Here is a 27,240-nt window from a genome sequence, read left to right on the forward strand (position 1 = left end):
ACTTTGGCTTGCATTTGAACCATGAAACTATGATATCATATCAACTAAGAATTTACCTTAGACATTGTGAAACTCTACTTAGCATTAAAGGAATGTGTCAGAGTCATCTCATAAATGTATGTCATGAATTTCGGTTAAATCCAGTAGTTGCACCTCACTTTATCCCTCATGATATCTTCATCTTCGATCGAGAGTTTACAACAAAATCTACCAATATCCTTCCATGTTTTCTGTGGTTCCTTCGTTTTGATCTGATTAAGCAAAGAACAATTCTTGGTAAGTGCATGAGGCCTAAATATGTTATATTCCAACAATCATTGAGATGTATAAACTTCAAATGACTAAGAAACTTAGATAATTCAATGATATGTTCATCTTCCAAAAACGCAGTAGCATGAAGATCCAAGTGTTGAACAACTCTACATTTCAACAAAAAACAAGAAATCCCAACATAGGTATAACCACGACAACGTCGTGGGACAAACTTCCTCAATGGAACATGCACCTCTGCAATAGAAACTAGCAACTCATCCAATATACGCGAAAATGACAAGTCGAGAAAAGTCATGTTTCTCAAACCCACCAATGAAGCAATTAAATCCGGTGAATTGTTCTCGAATTCGTATCTTTTAATGGAGAAATAATTCAAATTTAGCATCTTCTTAATTGCAGAAGCCATACCATGTTGAGTTATGGATTTGTCACAAGTGATAATCACTTTTTTGAGAAGTGGAGAGTGTTTGCAAAGAGTGACAAGTTTAGTATCGTTAATGAAATAACCACATATTGTAATTTTTCGGAGTGTCGTGAGTCCCATTGACAATGCCCTTATACCAATATCAGTAACATCGTGATCATGAAAACAATAACTACTAATGTCAAGTTTTTGGATAGAACTAAAGCATTGAGTTATGAGAATAAGATCATCATTTGTGATATTAATAATGTTGTGAAAAGTAAGAGATTTAAAAGGACTAGTGGACTTGTTCTTTTGTACTGCTAAATCGAGCAGTCGAATCGAGGAATAGTCCGAGATGTAGATAGGTTGGAGGAAAAATTCAGAAACATGAATATATTGAATATGGAGGGAAGTTAGATACGAGAACTTGGTGAAAATAAGGTGAGGGAGAAGACCAAGTGATGTAGTAGATAAGATTGTGAGAGAGGGTCGAAGGTTGCTAGTGATCAAAAGGAATTGCTTCGAAACTAGTGAGAGAGACTTTGGGTAAGGAAGGAATTTGAACACTAATTCCCAGGGGACAAGAATTTGTTACCCCAAAGCATGTCTTAAAGCATGTCTCAAATGAATCATATTGTGTCATGTTAGTTAAAAAGAATTTTACTTCACTGTGATTGGTTATGGACAAATTTGAGGACATCAGATTCTCATCCATTCTCAAGACTTAAACTTTTAATTTAAAAAATCATTACATCTATATGAACAAATGAAGAAATACTTAACTGATATAATTCACAATTAATCTAATAGGTTTTATAGCATTGGAGAGTTAGGAGGGAAAAAGAATGAGAATAATCAATAGATAAGGATGAAAAGAATGAAAAAGAAGAAAGACAAATCAAGTTAAACTTCTTGTTTGTTGAGTAGTATGAAGGATTCTAGAGGACTATAAAAAATTTCTAAATTATTTTCGTTTCTTTCATCTAACTCCTAATATCTATATACTGTCAGTCTCAAAATTTATGTATAATGAGTATATTATTCATCATTTATTTGTATTAATTTTTTGAAGAGTAAATAATAATTAAAAATGAACAGTGAATAATAATCTAACAGTCTATAAAATTGTTATAGTCTATAAACTTTTGCAGCTTAAAATCCATTTTTTAATGGAAGAATTTAATTGTATTGTCAATCTGTTAGGAGCTAGGAAAATCAATACTAAAAATTGATTCAGCTTTCTTTGTTAGCATGAGTTATACGGGTACACATACTATCACCACTCCATGTCCATGATCCCATGGACATGTAATTGGTCAGAAAATATATATTTAAGTTAAAATTTAATTATTAAATATTTTTCTGATTAATCATAAGCTCGTGGTACATGGAGTGGCACAAAGTATGGGACAACAGATGTACTCCTTGAGTTATACTTGTACTTTCAATAATTGAGAAACTCAATACTCAAATAGCAAACAACAACATCACAATTCAAACTCAACCTTGATCCAATGCATTACAATACTTAATTTTCCATCAATTACAATTGCAAATTCATATTACCTTCTTTAATAATTTCATAATTGATAGTACCTTATCATTAAAATCTTGAAAAAACAAGACCAATATTCAAGCAAAGTTTGATATGAAAGTTAATTACATTCATTTTAGTTACTGAAAGTTAAAAGTAGCAACAAAATTATTATGAAAAAAAGAGTGTCTCACGTCCAATTTCTCAACAAATAACTCCAAAAGTATTTCCCTTAAATTAGAATTATATTATATATTAGAATCCAATTATTTCCTTCTTCAGTAGTAATTCACCATTAGTAAAAGTTAGAACACCCCTTTGTAAGTGATATAATATTAACCTAAATCATATAAAAGATTAAATCACTACATTCCAACTTGTTAACAAAAGGAAGGATCACATTATTAAAATTATTCCGCTCATCAAATTAGTTAGAATATAAAAATTCAAACAAATGATTCATTAATTAAACTATATACAGTGAATATATTTAATTAACATTAATGTCTTGCATACAACATTTGTCATAGATACTTTTATATACATTTGTTTAAACAAAATTTATAACCAGTACGATTTAAATAAATACCAACCAATATAAACTAGTTTTAACCCATATCATTATATGACCAATATAATTGTTACCGGTTCACTTATTGAATCAATCAGTTGGATACAGTTTAGAATAATATGATTATATAACCAGTATAATTGTTATATGGTTTTGAGTTTTGACCAGTATGATTGTATACCCAATCTAATTGTTATACCATGACAAATTAGGAAGTGGTTCACCGATTTATTTATTGATTGAAACAACAAATTCCATACTGTTTGCATAACAATGCATGAAACAATCATCTTATGCTGTGTGCAAATGTTCTACGAGCATTATTATGATTGGCGCTCAGGAATTTGTGAGTCAAAATATAATTCATGCATCAAAACTAAAAGTAATAATACCAAAAATAAGATAATCGAAAATTTTCTAACAGCCAACATAAATCAAGATGAGTAATTCATAGTACCAATTTAAAACAACAGTCACACTAATTAAGAAAATGTCACTCACATAATCTTTTGCAATAGAGAGAAATACTAACTTAGGTTTACATATAAAGCATGTTTCCATATGGAATAAAACTACTCCACCAGTCAAAGCCTCAGAGAATGCATTAAGCACAACTCAAGAAGCCCATCACACCGAAAATCGATTTTTTAGATTAGCAGCTTCTCAATTGCATCCTGCATTAGTTCACAAACCAAAACTCCGAATGAATGTATATTCAAGATTACATTATAATACCTTAGTTAGAAAATAGTAGCAGATTATTTACATAAAACATTACACAGTGCTTACCTTGAGTTGCTGTATTTGGGTTTTCAATTGACTTCCCTCGTTACTTGTCACGGAACATGAGATCACGGGCCGGGTGACACCACATGCGCGTCCAAGTGCTTGCTTTGATGGGACGAAAACATAGGGGACATTCTGAAAAATTCAAGCAGACAATCACTTGGTTTAGAAGTTGTTTTGTTGTCAATACTGAATACTCAATATATAAAAATCTGAAACATGTTATTGAAATGACAGAACATCGAGTGCTTCAGAAGGAACCACGAAGATAGATACAGAACAAGAACAAAACTACAAATGGAAAATATTCTCGGATCAAAGTCCACGCAAGATTTCAAGCTGAAATTAACATCTACAGCAATATAAAACATACAATACAGTTCATATAATAACTTATCCCACAATTTAAAATGTAAGGTGGTAACTGGTGTTTTTTGTTTGCATTTTCATTTATAATTACAATTTTTTTTACCTTGTTCTCATATTGTTTACTATTTTCCAAAAGAAAATGAGAAATCATTTAGACGTTTTTGCCATTTCCTAAATAACTTTTAAAACATGAAACTAATCATTAATCTCAACATTTCAACCGAAAAATGAAATAAGAAAACAAACACTTATATTCATTGAGATATGAAGAAACAAACTACACACAAGGCTACAATAGCTAAAAACATCTTTTTTTATATCAAAAATATCAAATAAAATAGCCTAAGCCCAAGGAAGAGAGAACATCTTTTATTTTAATATTAAGGATTAACTTTTTTGTCAAAAGCCATAATACAAACAACTTGTATATATAAAAATACAGTAATAATAGAGAAGAAAACATGTATACAACTATACATAACCTTAGCATCAGAATAAACATTAAACAATTGCAAATTAAACCATTCAAGTCTCAACTACACAAAACCCAAACAATACTAGATACAAGGCTTCAAAATTCTAGAAAGTTGAGAAATACAAAATAAAATAGAAAATCAAATAACACAAAGGAAGCAATAAGAGTAACAATACCTTATCCTCAGCAAGGAGAGGAAGATGGAGGAGAATCTCAAGAGGCTCAGTATCAGCAGCCATAACAATGAACTCAGAATGACCTCTATTCAGTGTCTTTGTTGCTGACAAAATCAAAAACAGATACAAATATGACAAATTAAAACCAAAAACAACAAACATTAAGAACAAAAAATACCAAAAAAATATCAAAAAAAAGTAGAATACCTTCATTAGCACCCTTTTTGAGTTGCTTATAATTAGCAGCTTGTTGAACAAGATCAAGAATAGTGATTGTGAGTTGTGAATCAGCCAATGGGTATGCTTTTGGATTCACTGCTTCTCCTGTCTGCATATAACAAAATCAATAATGAAAAATCAATTCAAGATTCAAACTTTAGATTCAATTCAACAACCCAATATCATGAATTTCAAACACATACCATTTTCTCTGATTGAAACGGCGTCGTTGATGGGAGAAGCAGAGAAAGAGGAGAAAAAGGAGGCTAGGGTTTATGAAGAATGAAGTGAGTGTGTGGGGTTTAAAAGGAGAGGGGGCTGCTAAATAAATTAATATTTTTTTTGTTCTAAACCTAATTTTAGTTTCTTAGGTCATGAGAAGAATAATAATATATGTGGATATGGCGAAAACATATTAAATCAAAATCTTTGTTTTTTTTTATTTAAAAAACGAATATGTCATTTTGTTCTATAAAAATTAGAAGGCCTATATGAAGAAAAAAATGTATGCTTATTTTCGACAAAACTTAAATAAAAAATAATTTACTGTCTTTTAGATATTTTCACACATTTGGCAATGGATATGAAATAAGTTTATTGTAGGTCTAGATATTTTAATTTTATGATTAAATATGTTTATATAGTTTTCAAATAAAAAATTAATGCTGACTAATATTGTCTCTCGGTCTATTTTGCTCCTACAAATAAAGCATTATTCATATACAATAAATATTAAACCTCACGCATAATTTAACAAATATTTAAACTTATTTGTTCAAATTTTTTTATTAACGTTTAATATATTGTGAACTTAAAAGTTTCAATTTTCTTTCGACATTCTTTAATAATTAACAAATTGTTTTAAAATCACTTGTTAACGTATAGTCTAAATTATTTCATTTCAACATATGTTACAAACTGTTCCAGGTCAGGTCAAACCTCTAAGTAAATATTGGATAGGGTGAGTCCATTTTATAGACGTTTAATCTTGATCAGATGATCAGACAATTCAGAAAGGTACATCGCTTACCAGACAAGATTTAGATGATGATTCATGGACCACTTTTGCCATATGTATGTCATGTCACCTATATAGGTTGCTACGTCGTCTAAATAACACATATCACCGCCACAAGCCACATGGCACCTGCACACTGCATCCACTTTCTGCTAGGTGATAGAGACAAACCTAAAATATGGCTAATTGACCTATCACATGTTATAAGTTAACTATCCAGATAGTAAGGACATACTAGAGCTGTTCAACATGGATAAAGCAACCTCAACTTGTCTAGAACATGTCCGACAGGCCCAAATGGTCAGTCAGACCAACAACATCTGATAGGGAATATTCTATGCAACTCTACAATAAATAGGGGATTACCTATAAGGAAGTAACTATTAATTTTAACTCCCTCACGCTATAAAATAGAGGATTGCTCTCTATTTTCATACATCTCTCATATACTGACCTAACTTTCTCTCACTATAAATTGGGGAGGGTTGCATGGTGTATGCTCATTCTAGGCCATCTGACTCACCTATCTAGAAAAGTATTGTGAAGGCCACAACAGAACCGAGGAATGGTTTCAGTCTATAGTTGGGAGATGGTGATTGATTCTTCTAGTATGATAATTGGTATTGAATGAATAAACTTTGCACTATGGTTGATTATGTTAACATTTCTCACACTCAGCTATATATAAAGGATTCATGGAAAAATGGTTCATGAGATTTTTCATCTACTTATACTTCACTTCCTACTCACGTGAAGGAAGTTACTACTTGAATTTCAGTTCCGGTATTTTTCAACACCTCTGACTCTTGGATCTGGGAGGCTAGTGCTATAAGATGTTACTCTGCAAGTTCAGGTTATTGGTGGATAAGAAGTAATGATGATGGTGTGACTTCCTTTACTCAATGGAAATGGTTGTGGAGATTGCATGTCTTTGAGAAAGTTAAGTTTTTGTGTTGGCTTTCTTGTCATTAGTGTTTACCAACAAACTTTGTCCGCTTCAAAAGGAATTTGGTGGATTCTCCTTTATCTAGTTGGTATAATAATGCAATCGAAGATCTACTCCATACATTCATAGACTAAAGGAACTCTAGGCTCTTATGGCGTTGTTTGGGTTATATGGAATTATCGATCATAGTTTTGGGGCTAATTAGTCATTTATGTCTTCCTCTTAGATAATATCAAACTACATAATGGAAACCTCTTTATGGTTGGTTTATGGTGGGCTTGGCAGTGAAATAATAATATTATTTTTGGCAATATTCCTTGGGACATATATTATGTTGCCAGAAATGTACAAAATGATTTTAGAGATTGGTTTTGTGTTGATACATGTTCCAATGAATTTCTATGTATACTATTCAATATTGTCGGCCATAATTTGATAGAGTGAAACTTAATGTGGGTGATAGTTGTAACATCCATAGTCAACACATTGGAGAGGGTGGCATGGCATTATCCGCAATCATGATGGACAATAACTTTCAGGGTTCTCTGCAAATTTTTGATTTGGAACTCTGATCCTTGCAGAACTTCTAGCAATAGAACATGGTCTACGACTGGTTTGGGATTAGGGTCATCCTTTAATTACACCGGAAAGTAACTACCTTAGACAATCCATATTGTTTCGAAAAGGACTCATAGTAACTTATGCTATTTATCCCACGTTATTCATAACATTACTCTTCGTTTATAAGGAATTTGGATGTTCATATCAAACATATCTTTCGAGAGGGTAACATAATGATAGATTACATTATTAAACTTAATTTAGACTCTCAAAATTCAGTTACTTTTGGGATAATACGACTCTGGGAGCCCTAACCATCTTACAAGGACCTATCCATTGTGTTGTAGCTTTGTTTTTGTTTTTTAATTTCTTCGATTGTACCCAAAAAAAAATCAACTACCCTCTAATGGAACCTTCACCTATACTATAGGGAATGTCTACCATCTAAGAACTCTTGAGACGTTTGAGAAAGGCATTCATTATGAAAAGAATGCCATTTTGCAAAGTTCCTAATACTAATTATACATAACCCAAGTTCATTATAAAAAATGTAAAGAGCAAATTCACTTACACTTCATTATTTTTAGTGAAATTACACAAATCATCATTTTTTGTACATACACAATCCTCTCATATTTATAATCATACATTACACTAACTACCTCGGCATGAGTGAGGAATAAATGTGATATTTTAAATAAAAAATAGTAATGGATCTAATTAAATTAAGCAAAATATAGTATATTGTGAAGATAGATCCAAATAATATAATACAAAGTGTCTCTTTATTATTTTTGATTCGTTATAAAATATATCAATATTTTGAAGGAGATATTATTTAAATCACTTTTATACTATATTATAAGAAACCAATAATAATGAAAAATATTGACTCATATACTATTTGAACTTGTTTCCACGATATAACAGATTTGTAGCTTCATTACACTTATCACTTTTTTATTTTAAAATTACACCTATCTCCTCAGTGAGATAATCAAATTAGGTGGGGCATAGTAGAGATGAAACCTCGAATATCTATAGATGTGGTAGATTACTTGTTTAGTCAAACACTAATCATTGAAGTAATTCCTACAAAAGATGTACAAATAGAAAATTTAATGATTCTCATATCATCAATATATGGTATGGTGTAGTAGTAACATGAAAATATGAGTGAAGAGATCTTCCTCCAAGTAATATGAAAAGAATACAGACGAAAATTGGAACTCCAAAAGGGTAAAATTTAATACTATAAAAAGTAGGGTGCCACCAAAAGCCACAAGAATTTGAAGCAAGAACCACCAAGTTTGAAGGTTTAGCTGCCACCAGAAGCTGCACAAAGTGTACATAGACATACAAGCAGAGAAGAAACATATCAGAGAATTGAAGCTGCACCCTTTTGTTTCAATGTTATCTTGTCCCCAAGACTGAGTGCAATTCCTTGAGTTTTACTTCTGATTCTTATGTATCCACTCAACTTCCCATCTGATTGTTTCTCAATACTTACATTTACCAAAGCATCTTCACCAAAAACACTCTTAGCATACAGATTTGCAGCTAGGAAACCACACTCTCCTTCCAATGCTGATCTGTGAGTTAATCCCAAGGCATTAGTACCCATCAAACTAATAATAACAAAGAATGATACTCCATCAATGTCACTTCAGCATAATGCACAAAGATTAAGGAAATTATTGAATTTGTTGATTAAAACAATGTATTTTGACTAAACTATCCCTCCCAACTCATACTCATTATTATCACACTTTATTTAATGCAATACGGGCAAGAAAAAGAAAAAAACAGTTAATAAACCTTGATTTCCTAAGATCACAACAATATGAAAAACTTAAAAATGCTAAGGTGGCAATTAAAAAATGGGACAGGGGGAGTATAATGATGACCAAACAAAAGTGAGTTACATGAAATGATAAAATATTAATGAATCCAATGATAGTTAAACTATTTATTAGAATGTGATGTATATTATTTGAGAAAGGGAGAAGTGCCTAAGTAAATCACATTTCTATGACACAATACATTAACCAAGTTTTCCCAACTTGACAAAGCAATGTTAAGATTCAGCTGCATAAAATATATAGATGGACAGACAAGAAATCATGCCACGGGTATAAAAAAATTTCCTGCTCGAGCTTTCACTATTAATGCAGTTGTACTATCAATTGCCACAAATACCTTCAAATCAAGGTAGTAGATGCTCAAGGGTGTATATACACATGCAAAATTACTGCCACAAAGTGTTTGCATGTTTGGGTGTGTTACAGAGAATCTATCAAGGTGTAAAATTAGTGTGGCGAACTTACGGTGGAGTGAGGCACTTCATATTGGTGGACTTTATAATGTGATTGAGAAATTCTCTCTCATCTTCTATTACAGAGTTCACAGCAACCTTAAAAACAGAATCAATGTTAATAAAGTGAAATCACATACATGATCTAGTTATTGCAGAAGCACATTGCATGGGTACACCTATCCCATCACGTATATGCTTATATCATAACATTAATGCACAGGTATGCCAAATTTGATATCATACCTGTATTACAAGTATACCTGATAGAGAAAGTGTATGAACTAGAAAAACATGTACGATAAGGGTGCATGGAGCTATTTGCATATCACAGTCATATACGTACCTGTAGCTATTTAACATAGATGATAACCCATATAGCAGACAATCAAACATCATATGTTATATATACTACAGTAATAGCTGCTGTACAAACTAATAAACTACTGGAAGATTTAGTATATGGTGGTTTACTGGAATGAAATGCAAAACCATAAAGACACACCTCCTGATTTGAAAATGAAGAGACGTGGTAGCATAGGAGCATCAACACTGAAATTACCCCATTTGCTATCACTTTTCAGGCTAATTCATATTGTTTGGGGAATTGATGGAAAGGTCAAGAGCTTATCAGGGGCAACGAGATAACAAATGAGCACGTTTCATTTTTTGGAACAATGATAGGATGGGGGATCAAACCTAGAAACTCTTGCGAACACCCAAATAACTCCCCACTAGCCCACTCCTAGAGGCTTAAATCAATCAAAATGTTAATCTATCAGGTATTACCTTATATTAAGGTAGCAAACCAGAATACAAACATTGATATCAAATTTCAACATAACTATAAGTCTACAACAATATTACTGATAACCAGCTAAAGTATTGATATACCATCTTCAACGCCAACATAGCATTATCTCAACCATCAAAGATATCATCATCAACACACACACATATATATATATATTATATATATCATAAACAGAATGATGGGGAAAAATCTCAAATCTCAAACCAATTTTAATAGCGACTACTGATAAAACATCAAGGGCTCATTAAAAGATCATAGAGATGATGCTAAAGTATTCTGAAGTACCTAAGCTTTTAACCCCTGCAACTGTTTAAATGAAAGGCCAGGGATGTTGTTATAGGCAACAAATGATGATACAACAGTTTCCCTTTTGGTTAAAAAAAATACCGAATGAGAGAATGAGGAGAGAGATATACCTTGTTTTCCCACTCAAATTCAGCCCACATAGTTCTGAAGGCCACATCAGCACAAGATGCAGGAGAGATGTAGTCCATGATGTCAATATGGATATCATTTAGTACAATCACTGTTCTCTCAAGGACATTTGAGGATGTCTCATAGACAATGTTGCCAAATATAACCCCAGTCTCAGTTGAAGAAACCTTAATGTTGGCCTTAATCTGCTTACTTGATTCTGGAGCAAGGGTATAGTTTTGTGGACGCTCAACGAGTTTGAGATCACCCATGGTTGCTAACTCCAAACACAAGTTCTGGAGAGTCTCCTTGGTCCGGTTGATGACAGTAACATCGAGGACGATGTCGTAATGATGCACTGTTACATATGCTTCAGCATAAACAGGATCACTGAATCCAGTGAGCTGGAGAATGCGGTTGAGCTTATTTGCATCATCAGCATCCTTTGTAAACTCTCCAGTGGCACGTTTTAGATCATCTTGAACCTCATCTTCCAGCTCAAGTTGACTCATACCCTGAAGAATTGAGAAGATAAACATATTCACATATGTAAGTAACTTTTCAAAAAATACCAGAAGACTTAGTTTATTGAGCACATAAGAAATGATGCTACAAAATCCATTGAATCATAAATCATTGATGGTAATCATACGAACCTGGAGGACACAAGAGTTAATTTAACATAATGACTTCAAGCAATGTTAAAATATCATGACTTGATATCAGTACAAGTTAACCACAGTTCAATTGTTAGGAATGATGAAGGCATGCAAAGCAAAAAATCTCAAGAAATAGAATCACATAATACCACAAGAGCTAGTGTATGAAGCACGTAATAAATGGTGCTAGAAAAATCATTGAATCAGAAGTCCATTAACAGGAATCTTACAGACCTGAGTGGCATGAGTCAGTTTAGCATTATGACTTCAAGCAATGTATAAAATATCATACTAGATATATCAGTATAAATGCACCAAAACTTAAATCATTAGTCATGATGAAGGCATGCAAACCAAAAATCACAAGGAATATGATTAAATAGATATTGCCATCATATTATACCTTCCTGCTCTTCAGATGGTAGAAATCAATGAGATCATCAGGCTGTGCATTGGATATGTGGGCCTTTGCTTTAATCTCCTCTGTCTCACGGTGCTGCTTATCTGCAAGCATTTTCACAAAGCTCTGTCTGCAAGACTCCAGCCATATCTTCCTTACCTCGCCACCAGTATTGCAGAGCAATCTAATGCAAAGGACAATCCTATCATGCGAATCATTATCAATCGGATGTGTAAGCACTGAAGATTGACCTAACTGCAAAATTGAGACCATGATCAACAACGCCTGCGCATTTGCTTTGTTAACTTCGGCTTTCGAAGTCTGAACCTCTTCCAACCTCAAAACAAGTTTTGTCAGAGTACACGACACAACTGCCGCAAGAAAGAAATCACCAGTCAGTATCAATGACCTCAAGTTCCCAACAGAAGACAGTGACCCCTGTATAAGAGTAGGTGGTGACATGGCAGTTTCAAGAGCCGCACTCTGTGTGGCATAGGTTCCATCTGCTAGAACCGCAGGCCTCTTGGACGACACAGTGGTCGAACTAACCTGTTGGGTGGCACTTTTTGATCCATCATGACCCGCTCCTTCCTCAGTAGCATTATACAACGGGAGGTCACCAAGGCACTGCTTAATGGACGCGATCCCAGTCTCAACCTCTGAGAGTGACAAACAATACTCGCCAATGATCCACAGCGCACACGAACACACCCTGGCGGACCTGATCTGGTAAAAAGTATCCAAAAGCCTAGTGATTATCGAAATCCGCAACTTCGGGTTGGTCTGAATAATCTCACGTACGAAAACAACCACATCCAAAGCTGAAGCCACATTACTATCTCCCAAGAAATCCATCAACAAATGCACTACAGTGCTCGCCACCTCAGGGAACTTAATCGCGCAGGAATGGATCGCCTGCACCAGCATCTGCCTATACTCCCCATTCTTCTCATGTTCCCCACTCTGCGTCTTCACAACCTCCTTCTTCAGCATCATCACAACCTCATCGATATTCCTCAGAGTAATCAACTCCAACGCAATATCGATCGTCTTCCTCCTAATATCAACATTCGGAGTGGAAAGCGCCCTAAGCACATCCATAACCATCTCAACCATAATCTCCCTATTCGAACTCTTCAACTCACTAAGCCTATCAAGCACAATCAACTTCACATTGTTATCACTCTGTGACAACAATAACTGGCAGTAAGTAGTGGCTGCAGCCCTAATTGCAGTTGGCGCAGACGACAACGAAACAAGAGTACTAGCACATTCATAAATAACAGCAGTCGAATTTGCATTAAGCAACGCTATAATAATCTTAATATACTTCCCTTTCTCACCCTTGTTACTTCTACAAACTTTCCGAATCAATTCCAACACCACCATCTGAAGCTGTTCATTCCAATCAACGATCTTATCAATGTTGTTGAAAAGGTAACTGATGGCGCGATCCTCCGAACACGAAAACAGCATGAGGAAGGCATTGCGTTTGCTGGAGGGATCCTGCTCGGATGAGAGAAACTTATCAACAATTTCGGGAGCGGAGTCGAGCAACTGCTCACCTTGAGGGAGTTTATAGACTGACATCACGGCAAGGACAGCATTGCGTCTGACGAAAGGATGACGGTGTTCGAGGTTGGACAAAATTGAAGGAATGAGTGGCTCGACAATGTCGGATTGCTTAATTCGGCATAGGAATCGGAGAGTGACGCCACGGATGAACTCGTTGGGGTGTTGGAGATTGTTGCGAAGGTTTTGACAGATGAGAATCATTTCCGGGAGGACTTTGCCGTGAGAATCGGTTTTGTCAATGATTTCGAGGTAGAGAAGGAGAAGCTTCTGGATAGTGTGGTCCTCGGAAGGAAGGACGTAACGAATTATGGTGATGAAAAGTTGAGGAATGGTTTCGCCGTTAAGGAGAAGCATGATTGCTTTTTTTAGAGCTTCGATTTTTGATGCGACGTCGTTTCCTTCGAGGGATTCTTTGATTTCGTTGGCGAGTGATGGGGTTGATTTGTCGAAGTGGATGATCAGAGTGCATGATTTCTCCATTGATACGACGTCGTTGTGGAGAATGAATGAATGAAAGATGAAAAGAAATGAAGCTATAGAAGGAAGCAGATTCAGATCTGAGTGAGTAATAATAATAAGATGGTAAAACGACTTTGATTTATTTGGGCCATTTAATTTACTCATTGGGCTTCTTCACTCCATTATATATAAAAAAATCAATATTATTAATCGGAATAAGTCTAGTTAAATAATTTGATCAGATAATTTTATATATAATTTTATATTGAATAAGAGAGATCTCAAGATTATATAGATATGAGACTACACAATTGATAATGAGTTATAAACATTGATTTGTTGTACTTATACCAACAAGATGTATCTTCTTTTTGGGAATACATCAATTAAGAACTTTATGATTAAGTGTGCTTAACTTGAAACAATTTGGAATGGACAATCTCATTCAAAATTTTCTGGAAGCGTGCAAATGAAGATAAAACATGTTCCAAAGACTCATGTTGGTCTATGGGTACAGTTGTCAATTCATATATGTATTTAACTTAGGACTAATAATTTGATATGATAAGATTTTGAATTTTGATTCATGAGTACTAGTTGCTATTTTTCAATTATTTGCCACTTGATTTGGGATCTAGATCTTACTTAAGCAATGATCCCATTTATTCTTAACTGTGACCCTTATTTCAAATCATAATTTTTTTTATTAGAATATCAATGTTAAGATTTATACATAATTATTTACGAAATGACCCGAACTTAATTCATTGGAAATATTACCAATAAAAGAGTGCCACTATTACATAAAAGAAGAGTGACTTGTCTATTGGCTTTGACATTAATTAAGCTTTCTTAAATATACCTTTTATTATTTTATTATGTGGTATTAGTGTATTGCATTAAACACTATCATAATAGCATCTATAATATACTATCTACTATATGTTACTTGTATTACAAATATTATAATTTGTTAGAGTAAATTATATTAACATTTCTAAGATTTAGTGAAATTGACAAATCCTTTCTATTTTAACCTTACACAAAATAATTTCTAATTTATATATATATATATTATACTAAGAGAAAGATGTAATTTTTCAAACAAAAAATAACGAGGACACTTAACCTAATTCATCATTTTATTTTTTATTAAAGTAAACTACACCCATACTCTCTCTAATTTAGCTTAATACATGTAAAAAAATGTTTATGTATCAATAAGGTGTTGATTTAGTAGTATAAAATTAGATTTCTAGAAAGATTAAAAGATCAAAAATCATTTCTTAGAAGTGATACTTTTTTAGAATAACAATCACACACTCATGCATATAAAATAAATTAGTTTTTTACGCATAAATTGATGAGATTAGTTCTAATTCATAATTATTGTGTAGATGCAAAATAATAAAGATGAAGAATAATTTGTTTAATTTAAGTAAATCTAACTATACAAATTATTCTTCTCAATAATTTAATATAAACAATTAATGAAAGTTAATTTTTTTGAAATAGAACTAGAAATCTAAAAGAGGAAAGATAAAAATCCGCCTAGATTTTAGGCAGCACATGATTTTATGGCAAAGTGTCGGTGGTGTCCATAATAACAGCTTTCAACTTCTGCTGTGTTGTGTTAAGTTGAGTTGTGTCAGTGTCTGTGTACCCTCTCACTTTCATACTTGTTTTCTAAAGCTTCAAACTTTATCTTCAAACCTCTTCTGGGTACCCTTTATTAAGGGTCCTTAGAGTAAGTGAGTGACATAGAAGATCTAAGATATATAGAGAAAATGGGTGTGGATTTGAGGCAAGTGGTGGCTGGTATTCTTACTATTACAATGTTTGTAATGCTTATACACATGATCAAAAGAGACCATTTTGATTCTCTTGTTGAAGTAAGTCTCATCATCTTTGTCTCTTTTTTAATTTGATTTCCTTTTTATTTTACTAAAATCAAAAGATAAATTATTCATTATGATGTGTTAAAAAGTTTATAGATTAAATTTTGCCAATTTATTTTCAATCTAGATTAGTCTCCATAGTACAATGATTTGTTGTCTTAAAGTCTGTCCCGTACCAATGACGTGTTTTTTTTTCTTCCTGTTTTTGCTTCATTATGATTGTTGCGGGGTAGAATTTGAGGCATAATTTGGTACAACAGATCCTTGTCTTAGTGCATGAATTATGTTTAACCTAGTTGACTTATCTTTCTATTACCATTTTACATGATAAGGATAAATTTGTTGGAGCAACAGATTCAAAGTTTGAAGGTTCTCATGTAAGAAAGAATATACTTTGGAAGGTAGATGTTAATGTTACTGACAAGCCAAAACCATGTTGGGCCAAGCCATCTGGAGGTAGGATTTGGCAGATTTTCGATGAACTAACCATCTTTTGGTCGATATTCATTCATACAAACTATTCGCAATATCTTGCAGATGATGTGGAGCAGACTGAAGGGTTTGTTGTTTTTTCTCTAAGCAATGGACCGGAGTACCATATGTCTCAGGTAACTCATTCTACCCTTATGCTTAATTGAGTGTTTGGTTAGGATTATTTGTCAAAATAAGCACTTTTATTTTGGAAAATCAAAACACTTTCAATTTCTAACAGGAGTGACATATGTCGCTTGTAAATCAATACTTACTAAACTAAGTATCACTTTGCGACATGTCACTTTTGTTATGGTGTAGGAGGAATTAAGAGGATGTATCATTTTTCGTTTATATACTTCTTTTCACCACTATTGAGTTGAGCACTTGATTTTGCTCCAAGTGGTTCTTGTTTTTGGTTGTCCTTTGTTCCTTGAATTTTAATCTTAGATGCAGCCAGATCCTGAGAGATGCCCCTCCATAATCTGTAATTTTCCGGTAATTTATTTTTTCAGATAGCAGATGCGGTGGTTGTTGCTAGAAGCCTTGGGGCAACACTTGTGATCCCTGACATAAGAGGAAGCCAACCTGGTGACAAGAGGTTAGTGCTTACTTCCATTTTGTTAAAGATTGAGTAGATACCCTTGGCATAGATGTGTCTTGAGGAAAATGTTTATGTTAATCGCTGTGCGATAGTGGAGTATACAAAGTTTTCGGCTATTGCCCAGGACGCCACGATTGATAGCGGTGCAGATAGCCATAGCAGGTTAAATAGCGACGAAATCGCAGGTCAAATCATGGGTCACAACCCTCTACGTGTTTTGTTGCGAATGAAATCCTGATTTTAAAGTCGGAATCAGAAGTCTTTTTTGCTACTCTTTCTAATTAGTGGTGTGTTTTTTTCTTAGGGTTTTAGGTAATTTAACCTTCCCCTTCTACTTAACATTAACACATTGATTTTTCTAGGCCATGCGATTTTTACCCGACTCTACCTTTGTTCTCTTTCTTCTTCCTAATTTCAGTATACATGTTCAGACAACTCGGTTGTTTACATGTTCTTCATCAGCATATAACAAAATTGCAAAAAGCTTTCTAACTCACGAACATGTTCTTCATCAGCAGGATTTTTCCTTCGCCCCTAATTGTTTGTCTCATCATGACTTTAGTGATTCTCTTATCAAACTAATTGAGCCTAATTTTCACATCATCTTAGTGTGGTGCAAATTTGTGGGATATAACTTTGGTGAACGTTATCAATTGTGATTGTGGTCGTTGCAATAGTTGCGAAGCAGATTGCAATCGTCACGGTATAAATTTTTTATGACTAAAAAAATATTTTCCAATTTGATGTGGCTGAAATGCAGTTTAATGTGGTTGTATTGCGACCCGATACAATTGCATAATTGTGATTTGATATCACACCACAATTGCGGTGTGATGCGGTTGCGGTGATCACCACAATCACAATTTTTCGACCGCATCAGGTGACACAGTCCGCAATTTGATACAACTATCTTGATTATTAATTAGGAATGAGTCTTTGAGATCTATTTTAGTGTTTTTTTGTACTACCAATGTATCCCCTCACCTTTTTGAGCAAGGAACTAATCCCTTTCGGGATTCGTGACTCCAACGAAGTGTTGCTCCCAAGATATACTAGTTATATTTATATGTGTAGGCTATAAATAACTATATATAATATATATATTCCTTGTTTGTCTTTCTGTTGTGTCTTATCTTATCATCAACCAAGATATACTAGTTATTGGTGTAAGCTTAAGTTCTTGCAAAGTTAGCTTTAGTTTTCAACTAATAAAGAAAAATAAATCCCATTGTAATGGTAGTTTATTCTAAGCCTTTTTTATCTGGATAGCAGCACTTATGTGTGGACCTAATATAATTTAATGTCTCAGGAACTTTGCCGATATTTATGACGTTGACGTGTTCACGAAAAGCATGGAAGGAGTTGTCAGAGTGGTAAAGGATCTTCCAGATAACATATCAAAAAATAAAGTCGCTGCCGTGAAGGTCCCTAATCGTATCACGAAAGACTACATCGTGACACATGTTGAGCCTATTTATAGATCAAAGAGAAATATAAGGCTTGCAACATACTTTCCTTCAGTGAACATGAGAAAGGCTGGGGGAAATGGTGACACTGATTCTATTGCGTGCTTGGCGATGTATGGAAGTTTAGAGTTGCAGCCAGAAATTAAAGACCTCGTCGACTTGATGGTCGAAAGACTTAGAACTTTAAGCCGAAAGTCGGATGGCCAATTTATTGCAGTGGATTTGAGGGTTGAAATGTTGGATAAGAAGGGTTGCCAAGGAGGTAGCAATGGAAAGAAAGATAAGAGCTGCTACAATGCAGAAGAGATTGCGAAGTTTTTGAGGAAGATTGGTTTTCTAAAGGATACCACAATTTATGTGACCGAATCAAGGTGGGATAGCACCCTTGATTTTCTCAAGGATTTGTTTCCCAAAACTTATACTAAGGTGAGATATTTGTTCTTACTTAATCTTCTCTCTCATAAACACGCGCTCATGCACACCATACTTTCTTCGTTTTTGTTGGAATACTCCTATAAAACACCGATACTTCAACATGGTTGTCATCTTTCAACTAACTTACGATTTTTTCACATAACATATCTGGATTGTGTTGCATCAATATCCTGCATTTGTGCTTCCTTGCTTGTTAGTTTGAACTTTTGGCATTGCGATTAGTATTTAAGCGTATCATATCGTACACTTTTCAAGGATTGTACTATCGCCTGATCGAATACGATATCCAAATCGGATCCGTGCATTGCAGGAATTCCTTAAAGGGAAATTGTGCTATCTTCATACTTCATTTAATATTAAGTATAAAACTCTCATTGTGTGTGGAAACTGTTGCAGGAAGCCATCATACCCGTGGATAAGAAGACGAAGTTGGAAGGTTCTCAAGATTCAGAATTGGCGAAAGTGATTGACTTGTACATAAGTTCTGAAAGTGATGTCTTTGTGCCAGCAATTTCAGGTCTATTATATGCAAATGTAGCTGGTAAAAGAATTGGTAATGGTAAAACTCAGATATTGGTTCCATCTCATATTCAAGATTCATCTGCTTCTTCTGCCTCCAATTTTCTGTCTCCTTATATCTCCAAGAAAAACCATTTTGCATATTCTTGTTTCTGTTAGTTTTGCAGTTAAGACATTTGAACAATGTAATAGCAAATAGTAAGGTTTTGCTGCAATTGTGTTCAAGGGCCTAAGGCTTTTGGTTTTGTATTTTTTTGGATGGATGATTCACCAAATAGATGAGTGGCTAGTGTTTTGTTGAGTGAAGTTTATTTTCTTTTCACCGATTATTGCCATTTCATATGTACACTGTGCTTTTTAAAATGAATCCTAACAACATAGGGAAATGCCTTTTTTGTTTAACCAATGGTATCTTACCTTATGAGTAAGAGTAATGAATTAATCTTTTATGTAGTGTATAATTGTTCCTCCCAACACGTTTCGCTCACCAAAATCAACATATGACCTTTTGGTCGATCTGAGGATCCGATATTGTCTTGTATTACTATACCAATACTTTATTGGTATAAGAAAATGCCCGTTATGTACCCCCATTACATTGTATCATGCAAGTTTATATTTAATTATTTATCCTCCCAAATGTAAGAGGTACTAATTTAAAAACTTTCCATTTTTTTCTTCTTCTCATTACAAGCACCATGGTTTTAATTTCCCTAATGCACAACCAACTCATTCCACTCTTCTCTTGCTGCCTTAGTTTCAAATTGGTAATAGACAACTACTGAAATTCTCAATGGTGTCATTCATTCAATGTCAGGTGATAAATGTGCATACTTTGTAGCAAAATTAAAATTAATAATATATTGAGTAAAATACAGTGTTGTTAGAACGGGACCGACCGGTCTGACCGCTGACCGGACTTGAAAACGGCTCTGGTTCACCGTCTTAACCGAATGAGAGTTGAACCGCTTTGAACCGGAAAAAATCCGATCCGACCATGTTAAACCCGGTTAACCCGGGAAGTAAAACGGACGGCTTACTTGAAAATAAAAAAAAATGGGACAATGTTCTAATATTCCAAAAAAAGATAAAGATGTATTATTTCAATATAATTATTAATGATATAAAGTTCGACATTTATATATAACTATATATTTATAAATAAAAATTATTAATTATGTACGAAATCACCCTGTCAAACCGGACGGTTTAACCGTTTAAACCGGTTAAACCTAATACGGGACCTGCCGGTTTGACGTCCAGCTCGGGTTTCATGATAAAATATATATGCGATATTAAAGACTATATAAATAAATAATAGATTACAGAATAACACGCCGTCTTAGCTCAGCTGGTAGAGCGCACGGCTTTTAACCGTGTGGTCGTGGGTTCGATTCCCACAGACGGCGTTTTTTGTTTAATACTATCATCATCATAATTTTTACTATAATTTCAGTTATCTACTCCACCATTCAACTTTCTTTGTTTGGTGCTCATATTATAAAAATTAAATTATGAGAGAATTACAGAAATCTTTATACTAATAATGTATAAATATTGCACAAGAGAAAGGGTGAAATGACATTTATAATGCAAAGAGAAAATAAGGCACCAAATGATTCATACTAATTAATGATCAAGGTTAGGTGACCAACCAACATTTCTTTCACTTGTCACTTTGATTGAACACAAGCCCAACAACAACATGTCCATTTTTTGTTTCTTTTCAACTAAAGGTTTATCTAGTTTTTATTGAAAATCTCCATTCATCAATTACATAATTTCCCCATAAAAACTATGTATTTTATTTATTTCTTAACAAAAATTGTTTACATATTTGTATGCTGTTTGTCTAATTTACAGTTATAGTTAAATATCTTCCGTTGCTCTTGTGATAAAATTCTACACTGCTTATTGCACTTTGCAAGGACAGCACCAAGAGAATGAATCGAGGACAAATTTATTCAGTAATTTATGTCAAACATTGTTTACCACCTTGGCCAATTTTCAATTTATTGCTATAATGAATGCAGTCTGAACTTTTAATTTCTTGCTGTCATGATCTTTTAATTTCTTCTTTCAAATTTTGATTTTAGTTTCTATGATTATTTTTCTTTGAATCCTACATTGATAATAACATGATCAATTGAGATTTTGACATATCATTGACCAAAGTGAAAATTAAAACGATCAACAAAAATATAAACAAAAAACTATAACAATCAAAGATTAATCCCATTAGATGGGGTTGGCATAAACTAAAAACTAAACTAAAAAAATTGGGGACTAAAGTCAAAATTACTTACTACGTTTGTATGTACCAAAAACATATCTAAATATTTTCCTAGACACACCTAAACATGTTTTAAGTGCATGTGGGGCCTTGATATAAAATTGACCAAATAGCATAGAAGGTAAGTAGCATGGCTAATATCTTAGCATTCTAATTGTATCCTCTCACCTTTTGATGAAAAACTAATCTCTTTCAGTGCATAACTGTCCCAACAAATGTTACTTTAGGAATTGAACTCTTGACCTTTTGATCATTTTGGGATTTAATATGACCTTAAACCACTTGCCCAATATTTTGTTGGTACTTGAAAGTGAGTTTGATAACATTTATAGACACTTTTAACTCTAACAATCTCAAGGAAACCCCAAAAAATCATAGCAAAGGAAAAACAAGGTAAAGACATATCACATAATGATTGCTTTTATGTTTAAATCCCTTTGGGACATCTCATATTTGATAATATTGCAGCAATATTTGATGAATATACATTTTGTTATATTCAAATTATGTAAGAGAGGAAGCATTGAGCAATATGTATTGGTGTTGCCTGTTGCTGGAGGCGTCGTTAGTTTAATTGTATCATTGTACCATTGCCATAAGGTTGTGATCCACTTCTTCACTGTATTATTGTGCTGCGGTAGCACGAGACCTCCTCAATCGCCGAAGTGGCCGTAAGACATATCGGGACAATGGTGTTTTGGGAACTGGAATGAATTTTCCAGCTATAGCAAGAGGCCAGCTGAAAATGGCAAAAGCACTTGGTCTTTACTTGTGGGCTCAAAATGTGGAAGCTTCAATACTTTAGATTAAAGTATACTTTTGATCCTTACGTGTGGTGCGACACTTGATTTTAACTTGGTCTTTTCAATCCCTATATGTACTATTATTTTCAATTTGGTCCTTATCGCCAATGTCGTTATAATTCTTTTGTTTGTTGGAAACTTGGAATTAAAATCCAGGGACCAAATTGAAAATAACCGAAGTTATACTTTTTTGTTTCTACATGATAATCATTTTCACCTTGGTCCTTATACGTGATAATCATTTTCAAGTTGATTATACTTTGAGGACCAAATTCAAAATACTTGTACATATCGGAAATAGGTTGAAAATAGTCAATGTATAGGGACCAAGTTGAAAACAAGCATCAAGGACCAAAAGCATAGTTTAACAGCCAGAATTTAATAATGCTGGCAGCATTGTAAAATAAAGTATTGAGGTCAAGAACTCTATGGACAATGGATAATAACCAAAATCATGAATGCATAGAACTGTAATAATCAAACACTAATGCAGTTGAGGAAACTAACCTGACAAGGCCCATAATAAGAGAAGCAAGCCACAGCTTCCAATCAAGCCTCACTGTTGAGGTGAACTTTCCGAGGAACTCGATGATGATTATCTAACAATTAGGAGCAGAATGAGAAAAACATTCAAATCTTGATAATAATTAAGAAAACAACATCGAATTGGGTGTCTAATATATTCACCTGAAGTATAAAGGTCACTCCAACAATTCCCATGAATAGTTTGTTCTTAGTCACTCCTCGGAAGACATTCATTTCTTCTGGTTTCCGAGCATTGAACTCATTGAATATCTATAAGATGAAAACATTTAAAAATATATGATAAGAATTAGATGAATTACAAAATTAACAAACTCTTGCGAAGTTGCAATTCTATCACAGAAAGATAGGAAATATGGGGGTTGATATCCACTTACTTGGCACATGACAAATGCATTGAATATCAGAGTATTCTTCACTTGAACATCACCAGCTCTAGTATCTTGTTTAGGTAGAATGCTATCACCACCGAAGTTAAGAACAAGAAGAATAGCAACTTGATAGACGGCCTGCGACATCAAATAATATCATTAGATGATGGGACCTAAGGAGCCTCATTCCTAATCCCGTGAACTTCAGAAGTCTATCCATAAACTAATTTACCTGTACAATCAAGTTTCTCCACATGATATTCGTAATGAGAGGTTCCCTGAAATCCAAATATAAGATCATAATGAAAGTGTGTATTTTAATTCAAAACCCAAATCAATCTTATACAGCAGCACACAAGTACCTGCAATGCATAGAGAACATGTGACCACTTTAAATTCAGTTGAGTGTAAACTTTTGTTTTTGGCAACAAAAAAAGTATTCTTATAAGGAAAAACAACTTCTCCAAGGATTCGAGCTCGCGCACATTGGCATAATGTGCCTTGGAACCCAACTTTCCCACTAGACCAACAACTTGTCGGTTATACTAAAATTAAGTTGAAGATAAACATATCATCATATAATACATAGTAGAAAAAGTGCCATTCAAAGGAAACAATATATTACACCTCTTTGATTGAGATTACACAAACCAAAACCAAAGACATTCTGTGCCAATTAACAGTGTAAGCCGCAACTGATAGACATGTCACACGTGTAACAAAATTCAAGTACAAGTCACGTGTACCTTGTGCATGCATTTACGTGTCAGTTCAGTGTAGCTTTAAGAGTACAGTAAAAGAAGAAATATAAAACAGCTACATGAGAAATCTGATCAATCCAAACCTTCGGCCAACTGGTGATCTGTTCATTAGCTGGTCTGTTGGTGGTTCAGTAGCTAGTGCAAGGGCACCAAGTGTGTCCATGATAAGGTTGACCCACAAAAGCTGTACCCAAGAGCATGTACATCAAAACCAATATACACATTGTTTATTGTTTATGATTTTAATCATCCCTCACACATGTAATAATATATCAGACTTAGTTCTGGACAAAATATTAACCATATCCAATCTATTCTGATAATAAAGAAACTACACATGGAATTCTGTGTCAGAAATATATCAGTAGATACAGAAATTCAGCAACTTTTATCCATAATCCCATAGAAAAGTTGTCAGTAAAGAACAACCTGAACTAAGTCCTACCCTATAGCAAGCCTATCTATAACAGAACCTTTGAAACAAACTCAACCGGCACAAGTAGCACACCTTACATTTGTTACCATTTATATATCATAGCACAATAATCAGGAAGTTGTCTCATCAGCCAGTGCAACCAACTTTGGAGTTAGCAATCGATATTTAGTACATTTTTTCTATTTATACCGATGACACATCAACAAATTAAAAAGAAAGGCATGAAAGCTTGCTTAGAATTAGTGAGAAATAGAAAAATTGCCCAGAATTTTGTGGCAAAAAATCTGCCACAGTCCATTTCTGATTGCTTGTTTTTTCACCCTCTCTTCAACTTTATCGGGTTTTAAAGTGTAAAGGAAGATGTGATTCAAAATGATAACATGAGAGAAGAAAGAGAGGGATACCTGTACTGCATTTAAGGGAACATCACCAGAACTTATTGCTGCCACAACATTTATTACAAGAGCAGCGACGTTAACAGTAAGCTGGAACTGGATAAATTTCTGAATGTTTGCATATACAGAACGGCCCCAGCGGACAACCTACACAAAGAGTGAAACAGAATAGACACTTAGGCAAATTACAGATTCGACCAATCCATTTGACGCCTGTGTCTCAGTGAAATAAATCTCCATAAGCCAAAATCTAATCATGCCTACTACACCAGTACACCTAGCAAATTGGCATGTCTCATGGCCATGGTAAGTTTATAGTCAGTTTTGTTATCCCGAAAGGACCAAAAGGAAGTAAGTAATACTGACAATAAAATGTGGAGAAAATAATGGCAAACAACAAAGTAAAATATTTTTTTGGGTTGAAGTATATTGTTTTTTATTTAAGTATATTAAACCATTTAACAATACCATATATTCCAAAGCAAATAAATAGACCACTTACCTTTACTACTGATGCAAAGTTGTCATCCAAGATTATAATATCTGAGCTCTCTTTTGCAACTTCAGTTCCTGCGATGCCCATAGAAAGACCAATATCTGCCTAAAATACAAAAATAGTAAAACATGAGATCAACTATAAAAAGATACAGGAAAATTTGACACCAACTACCCAAGACACTTTTATGTTAATTGCAAGAATCCGTATGAAATGCATAAACTAAGGGCCATAAAATAAAAAGAAAATGCATCAAGTTTACTACCAAGTGTTGTGTGGAAGAAAGACACTTTGCTAGCAAATAATATGTTTTGAAAAGAAAAAGAACACTATGAGAGACTGCAATAAGTCCAGTCTCTCTCTTCTTCCCCTCCCCCCTTCCACCTTCTCAATTGGTGGGCCATGTGAAACAATTATGGAAACTTCGAAGTGTTAGTATACTGACTAAAAGTTGTAAAAGAATTAAAAGACAGAAAACATAAAAGAGAGGTAATGAGAGAAACTGAATATTTGTAATTTTATTTCTTGAATCAATATGATCAAGCTATCCCCTTTATATAATCCAGGGGAAGCATTACAAGAGAGAATGAGAATAAGAATGAGAGGTAACGTGAACAACAAGTTAACTCCCCTAACTAACTAACTAACTGTTTCTGGTAACACAGAAACATAACAACTATCAAATAAAACTGATTCAGTAACAACCATACTGAATCAGTCCATAAACCAAGACTTTAAGTCTTATACTCTAATATACCCCCTGAAACCTAGGGTGACTGATTAGAGAATCTAAATCAGTGACTTTAAGTTGTTTCCTTAGCAATAAAAACCTTGCAGTGGCCAAAGGCTTTGTAAGGACATCTGCTGTTTGAAACTCAGATGGAACATGTTTAACTAGGAGAGTTTTGGCATGAATTTTGTCTCTCACAAAGAAGAGATCAAGCTCTATGTGCTTGGTTCTGCTGTGAAGAACAGGATTATGTGCCATTGCTACTGTACTTAGGTTATCACACAAAATCAGAGGAGTTTGATGAGGAATCTTGAGTTCAGAAAGAAGGGACTCAACCCAAATCATCTCCTGAGCAGCTAGGGCAAGGCTCCTGTACTCAGCCTCTGTGTTGGATCTGGACACTGTCTATTGCTTTTTAGACCACCATGTAATGACATTAGGACCCATAAAAAGACAAGCCCCTGAGATGGACTTCCTATCATCAGGATCAGAGGCCCAATCTGCATCACATAGGCAAGTGAGAGTAATAGGAACAGAGGAAACAGTGGATGCTGTCTTGAGATGAATGCCATAGGAAATTGTCCCTTTGATATACCTAAGTATCCTCTTAACTGCCACCCAATGCTGATCCAGAGGATTACTCATGAATTGGCAAACTTTGTTAACACTAAAAGCCAAATCAGGTCGCCAAATCAGGTCTAGTTATGGTGGCATACTGAAGAGCACCAACAACTGACCTAAACAGTGAGGGATTTTCAAAGGCTTCTGTTCCAGTTTTAGAGAGTTTGCAAGTACTGGACATAGGATTAGCACTAGGTTTGGCACTGTCCATGTGAGCTTTGAGGAGCAAATCCTTGACATACTTGCTTTGAGAGAGAAAGAGAGAACCATCTGGAAGATGTTTGACCTCAACGCCTAGAAAGTAATCCAACTTGCCTAGATTTTTGAGAGCAAAGTTAGAACTGAGTTTGTTGATCAAGTGAGAGACTTCTGAACCAGAGGATCCAGTGATGATGATATCATCCACATATACCAAAACAAACAATTTTT

General features: G+C 34.2%; 4 protein-coding genes and 1 non-coding gene across 5 annotated transcripts; 2 read left to right on the forward strand and 3 right to left on the reverse strand.

Moving 5' to 3' along the window:
• Nucleotides 1-3,181: 3,181 nt before the first annotated feature.
• LOC109337302 (NHP2-like protein 1) lies at nucleotides 3,182-5,147 on the reverse strand. Its single transcript, XM_019574248.1, has 5 exons — nucleotides 5,013-5,147; nucleotides 4,798-4,918; nucleotides 4,591-4,694; nucleotides 3,574-3,705; nucleotides 3,182-3,458 (listed from the first exon to the last, which is right to left on the reverse strand). The coding sequence occupies exons 1-5, from the start codon at nucleotides 5,013-5,015 to the stop codon at nucleotides 3,432-3,434; spliced, it is 387 nt and encodes a 128-aa protein (XP_019429793.1). The 5' UTR covers nucleotides 5,016-5,147; the 3' UTR covers nucleotides 3,182-3,431.
• A 3,291-nt stretch (nucleotides 5,148-8,438) lies between these two features.
• LOC109337308 (coatomer subunit beta-1-like) lies at nucleotides 8,439-14,046 on the reverse strand. The gene is made up of 4 exons (XM_019574257.1): nucleotides 11,939-14,046; nucleotides 10,879-11,391; nucleotides 9,662-9,747; nucleotides 8,439-8,926 (listed from the first exon to the last, which is right to left on the reverse strand). Exons 1-4 carry the CDS (start codon nucleotides 13,988-13,990, stop codon nucleotides 8,713-8,715), a joined length of 2,865 nt encoding a protein of 954 aa, XP_019429802.1. The 5' UTR covers nucleotides 13,991-14,046; the 3' UTR covers nucleotides 8,439-8,712.
• A 1,484-nt stretch (nucleotides 14,047-15,530) lies between these two features.
• LOC109337309 lies at nucleotides 15,531-19,584 on the forward strand. The gene is made up of 6 exons (XM_019574258.1): nucleotides 15,531-15,861; nucleotides 16,200-16,323; nucleotides 16,405-16,475; nucleotides 16,854-16,939; nucleotides 18,252-18,834; nucleotides 19,240-19,584. The coding sequence occupies exons 1-6, from the start codon at nucleotides 15,757-15,759 to the stop codon at nucleotides 19,519-19,521; spliced, it is 1,251 nt and encodes a 416-aa protein (XP_019429803.1). The 5' UTR covers nucleotides 15,531-15,756; the 3' UTR covers nucleotides 19,522-19,584.
• Nucleotides 19,585-20,698: 1,114 nt separating this feature from the next.
• On the forward strand, nucleotides 20,699-20,771 carry TRNAK-UUU. Its single transcript has one exon. It is a non-coding gene; the product is annotated as a tRNA-Lys (tRNA).
• Nucleotides 20,772-22,033: 1,262 nt separating this feature from the next.
• Nucleotides 22,034-25,594, reverse strand: LOC109337305 (calcium-transporting ATPase 9, plasma membrane-type-like). Its single transcript, XM_019574254.1, has 8 exons — nucleotides 25,467-25,594; nucleotides 24,974-25,111; nucleotides 24,217-24,317; nucleotides 23,605-23,650; nucleotides 23,379-23,510; nucleotides 23,146-23,253; nucleotides 22,966-23,057; nucleotides 22,034-22,394 (listed from the first exon to the last, which is right to left on the reverse strand). The coding sequence occupies exons 1-8, from the start codon at nucleotides 25,545-25,547 to the stop codon at nucleotides 22,280-22,282; spliced, it is 813 nt and encodes a 270-aa protein (XP_019429799.1). The 5' UTR covers nucleotides 25,548-25,594; the 3' UTR covers nucleotides 22,034-22,279.
• Nucleotides 25,595-27,240: the final 1,646 nt, after the last annotated feature.

The sequence above is a fragment of the Lupinus angustifolius genome, unplaced genomic scaffold (assembly GCF_001865875.1).
Source record: "Lupinus angustifolius cultivar Tanjil unplaced genomic scaffold, LupAngTanjil_v1.0 Scaffold_5_62, whole genome shotgun sequence".
In the NCBI taxonomy this organism is placed as follows: Eukaryota; Viridiplantae; Streptophyta; class Magnoliopsida; order Fabales; family Fabaceae; genus Lupinus; species Lupinus angustifolius.

Coding starts and splice junctions, on each gene's coding strand:
- LOC109337302 (XM_019574248.1), bottom strand. Junction 3,706..4,590: donor CTCTCCTTGCTGAGGATAAG/GTATTGTTACTC, acceptor TGAATTTTTCAG/AATGTCCCCTATGTTTTCGT. Junction 3,459..3,573: donor CCCAAATACAGCAACTCAAG/GTAAGCACTGTG, acceptor GAACTAATGCAG/GATGCAATTGAGAAGCTGCT.
- LOC109337308 (XM_019574257.1), bottom strand. CDS start 13,990: ATGGAGAAATCATGCACTCTGATCATCCACTTCGACAAATCAACCCCA. Junction 9,748..10,878: donor AATTTGAGTGGGAAAACAAG/GTATATCTCTCT, acceptor TCTGTTTTTAAG/GTTGCTGTGAACTCTGTAAT. Junction 8,927..9,661: donor ATGAAGTGCCTCACTCCACC/GTAAGTTCGCCA, acceptor ATTAACTCACAG/ATCAGCATTGGAAGGAGAGT.
- LOC109337309 (XM_019574258.1), top strand. CDS start 15,757: ATGGGTGTGGATTTGAGGCAAGTGGTGGCTGGTATTCTTACTATTACA. Junction 15,862..16,199: donor ATTTTGATTCTCTTGTTGAA/GTAAGTCTCATC, acceptor TTACATGATAAG/GATAAATTTGTTGGAGCAAC. Junction 16,476..16,853: donor CGGAGTACCATATGTCTCAG/GTAACTCATTCT, acceptor TTATTTTTTCAG/ATAGCAGATGCGGTGGTTGT.
- LOC109337305 (XM_019574254.1), bottom strand. CDS start 25,547: ATGGGCATCGCAGGAACTGAAGTTGCAAAAGAGAGCTCAGATATTATA. Junction 23,651..24,216: donor AGATCACCAGTTGGCCGAAG/GTTTGGATTGAT, acceptor TTTGGATTTCAG/GGAACCTCTCATTACGAATA. Junction 23,511..23,604: donor GGAGAAACTTGATTGTACAG/GTAAATTAGTTT, acceptor TTGATGTCGCAG/GCCGTCTATCAAGTTGCTAT.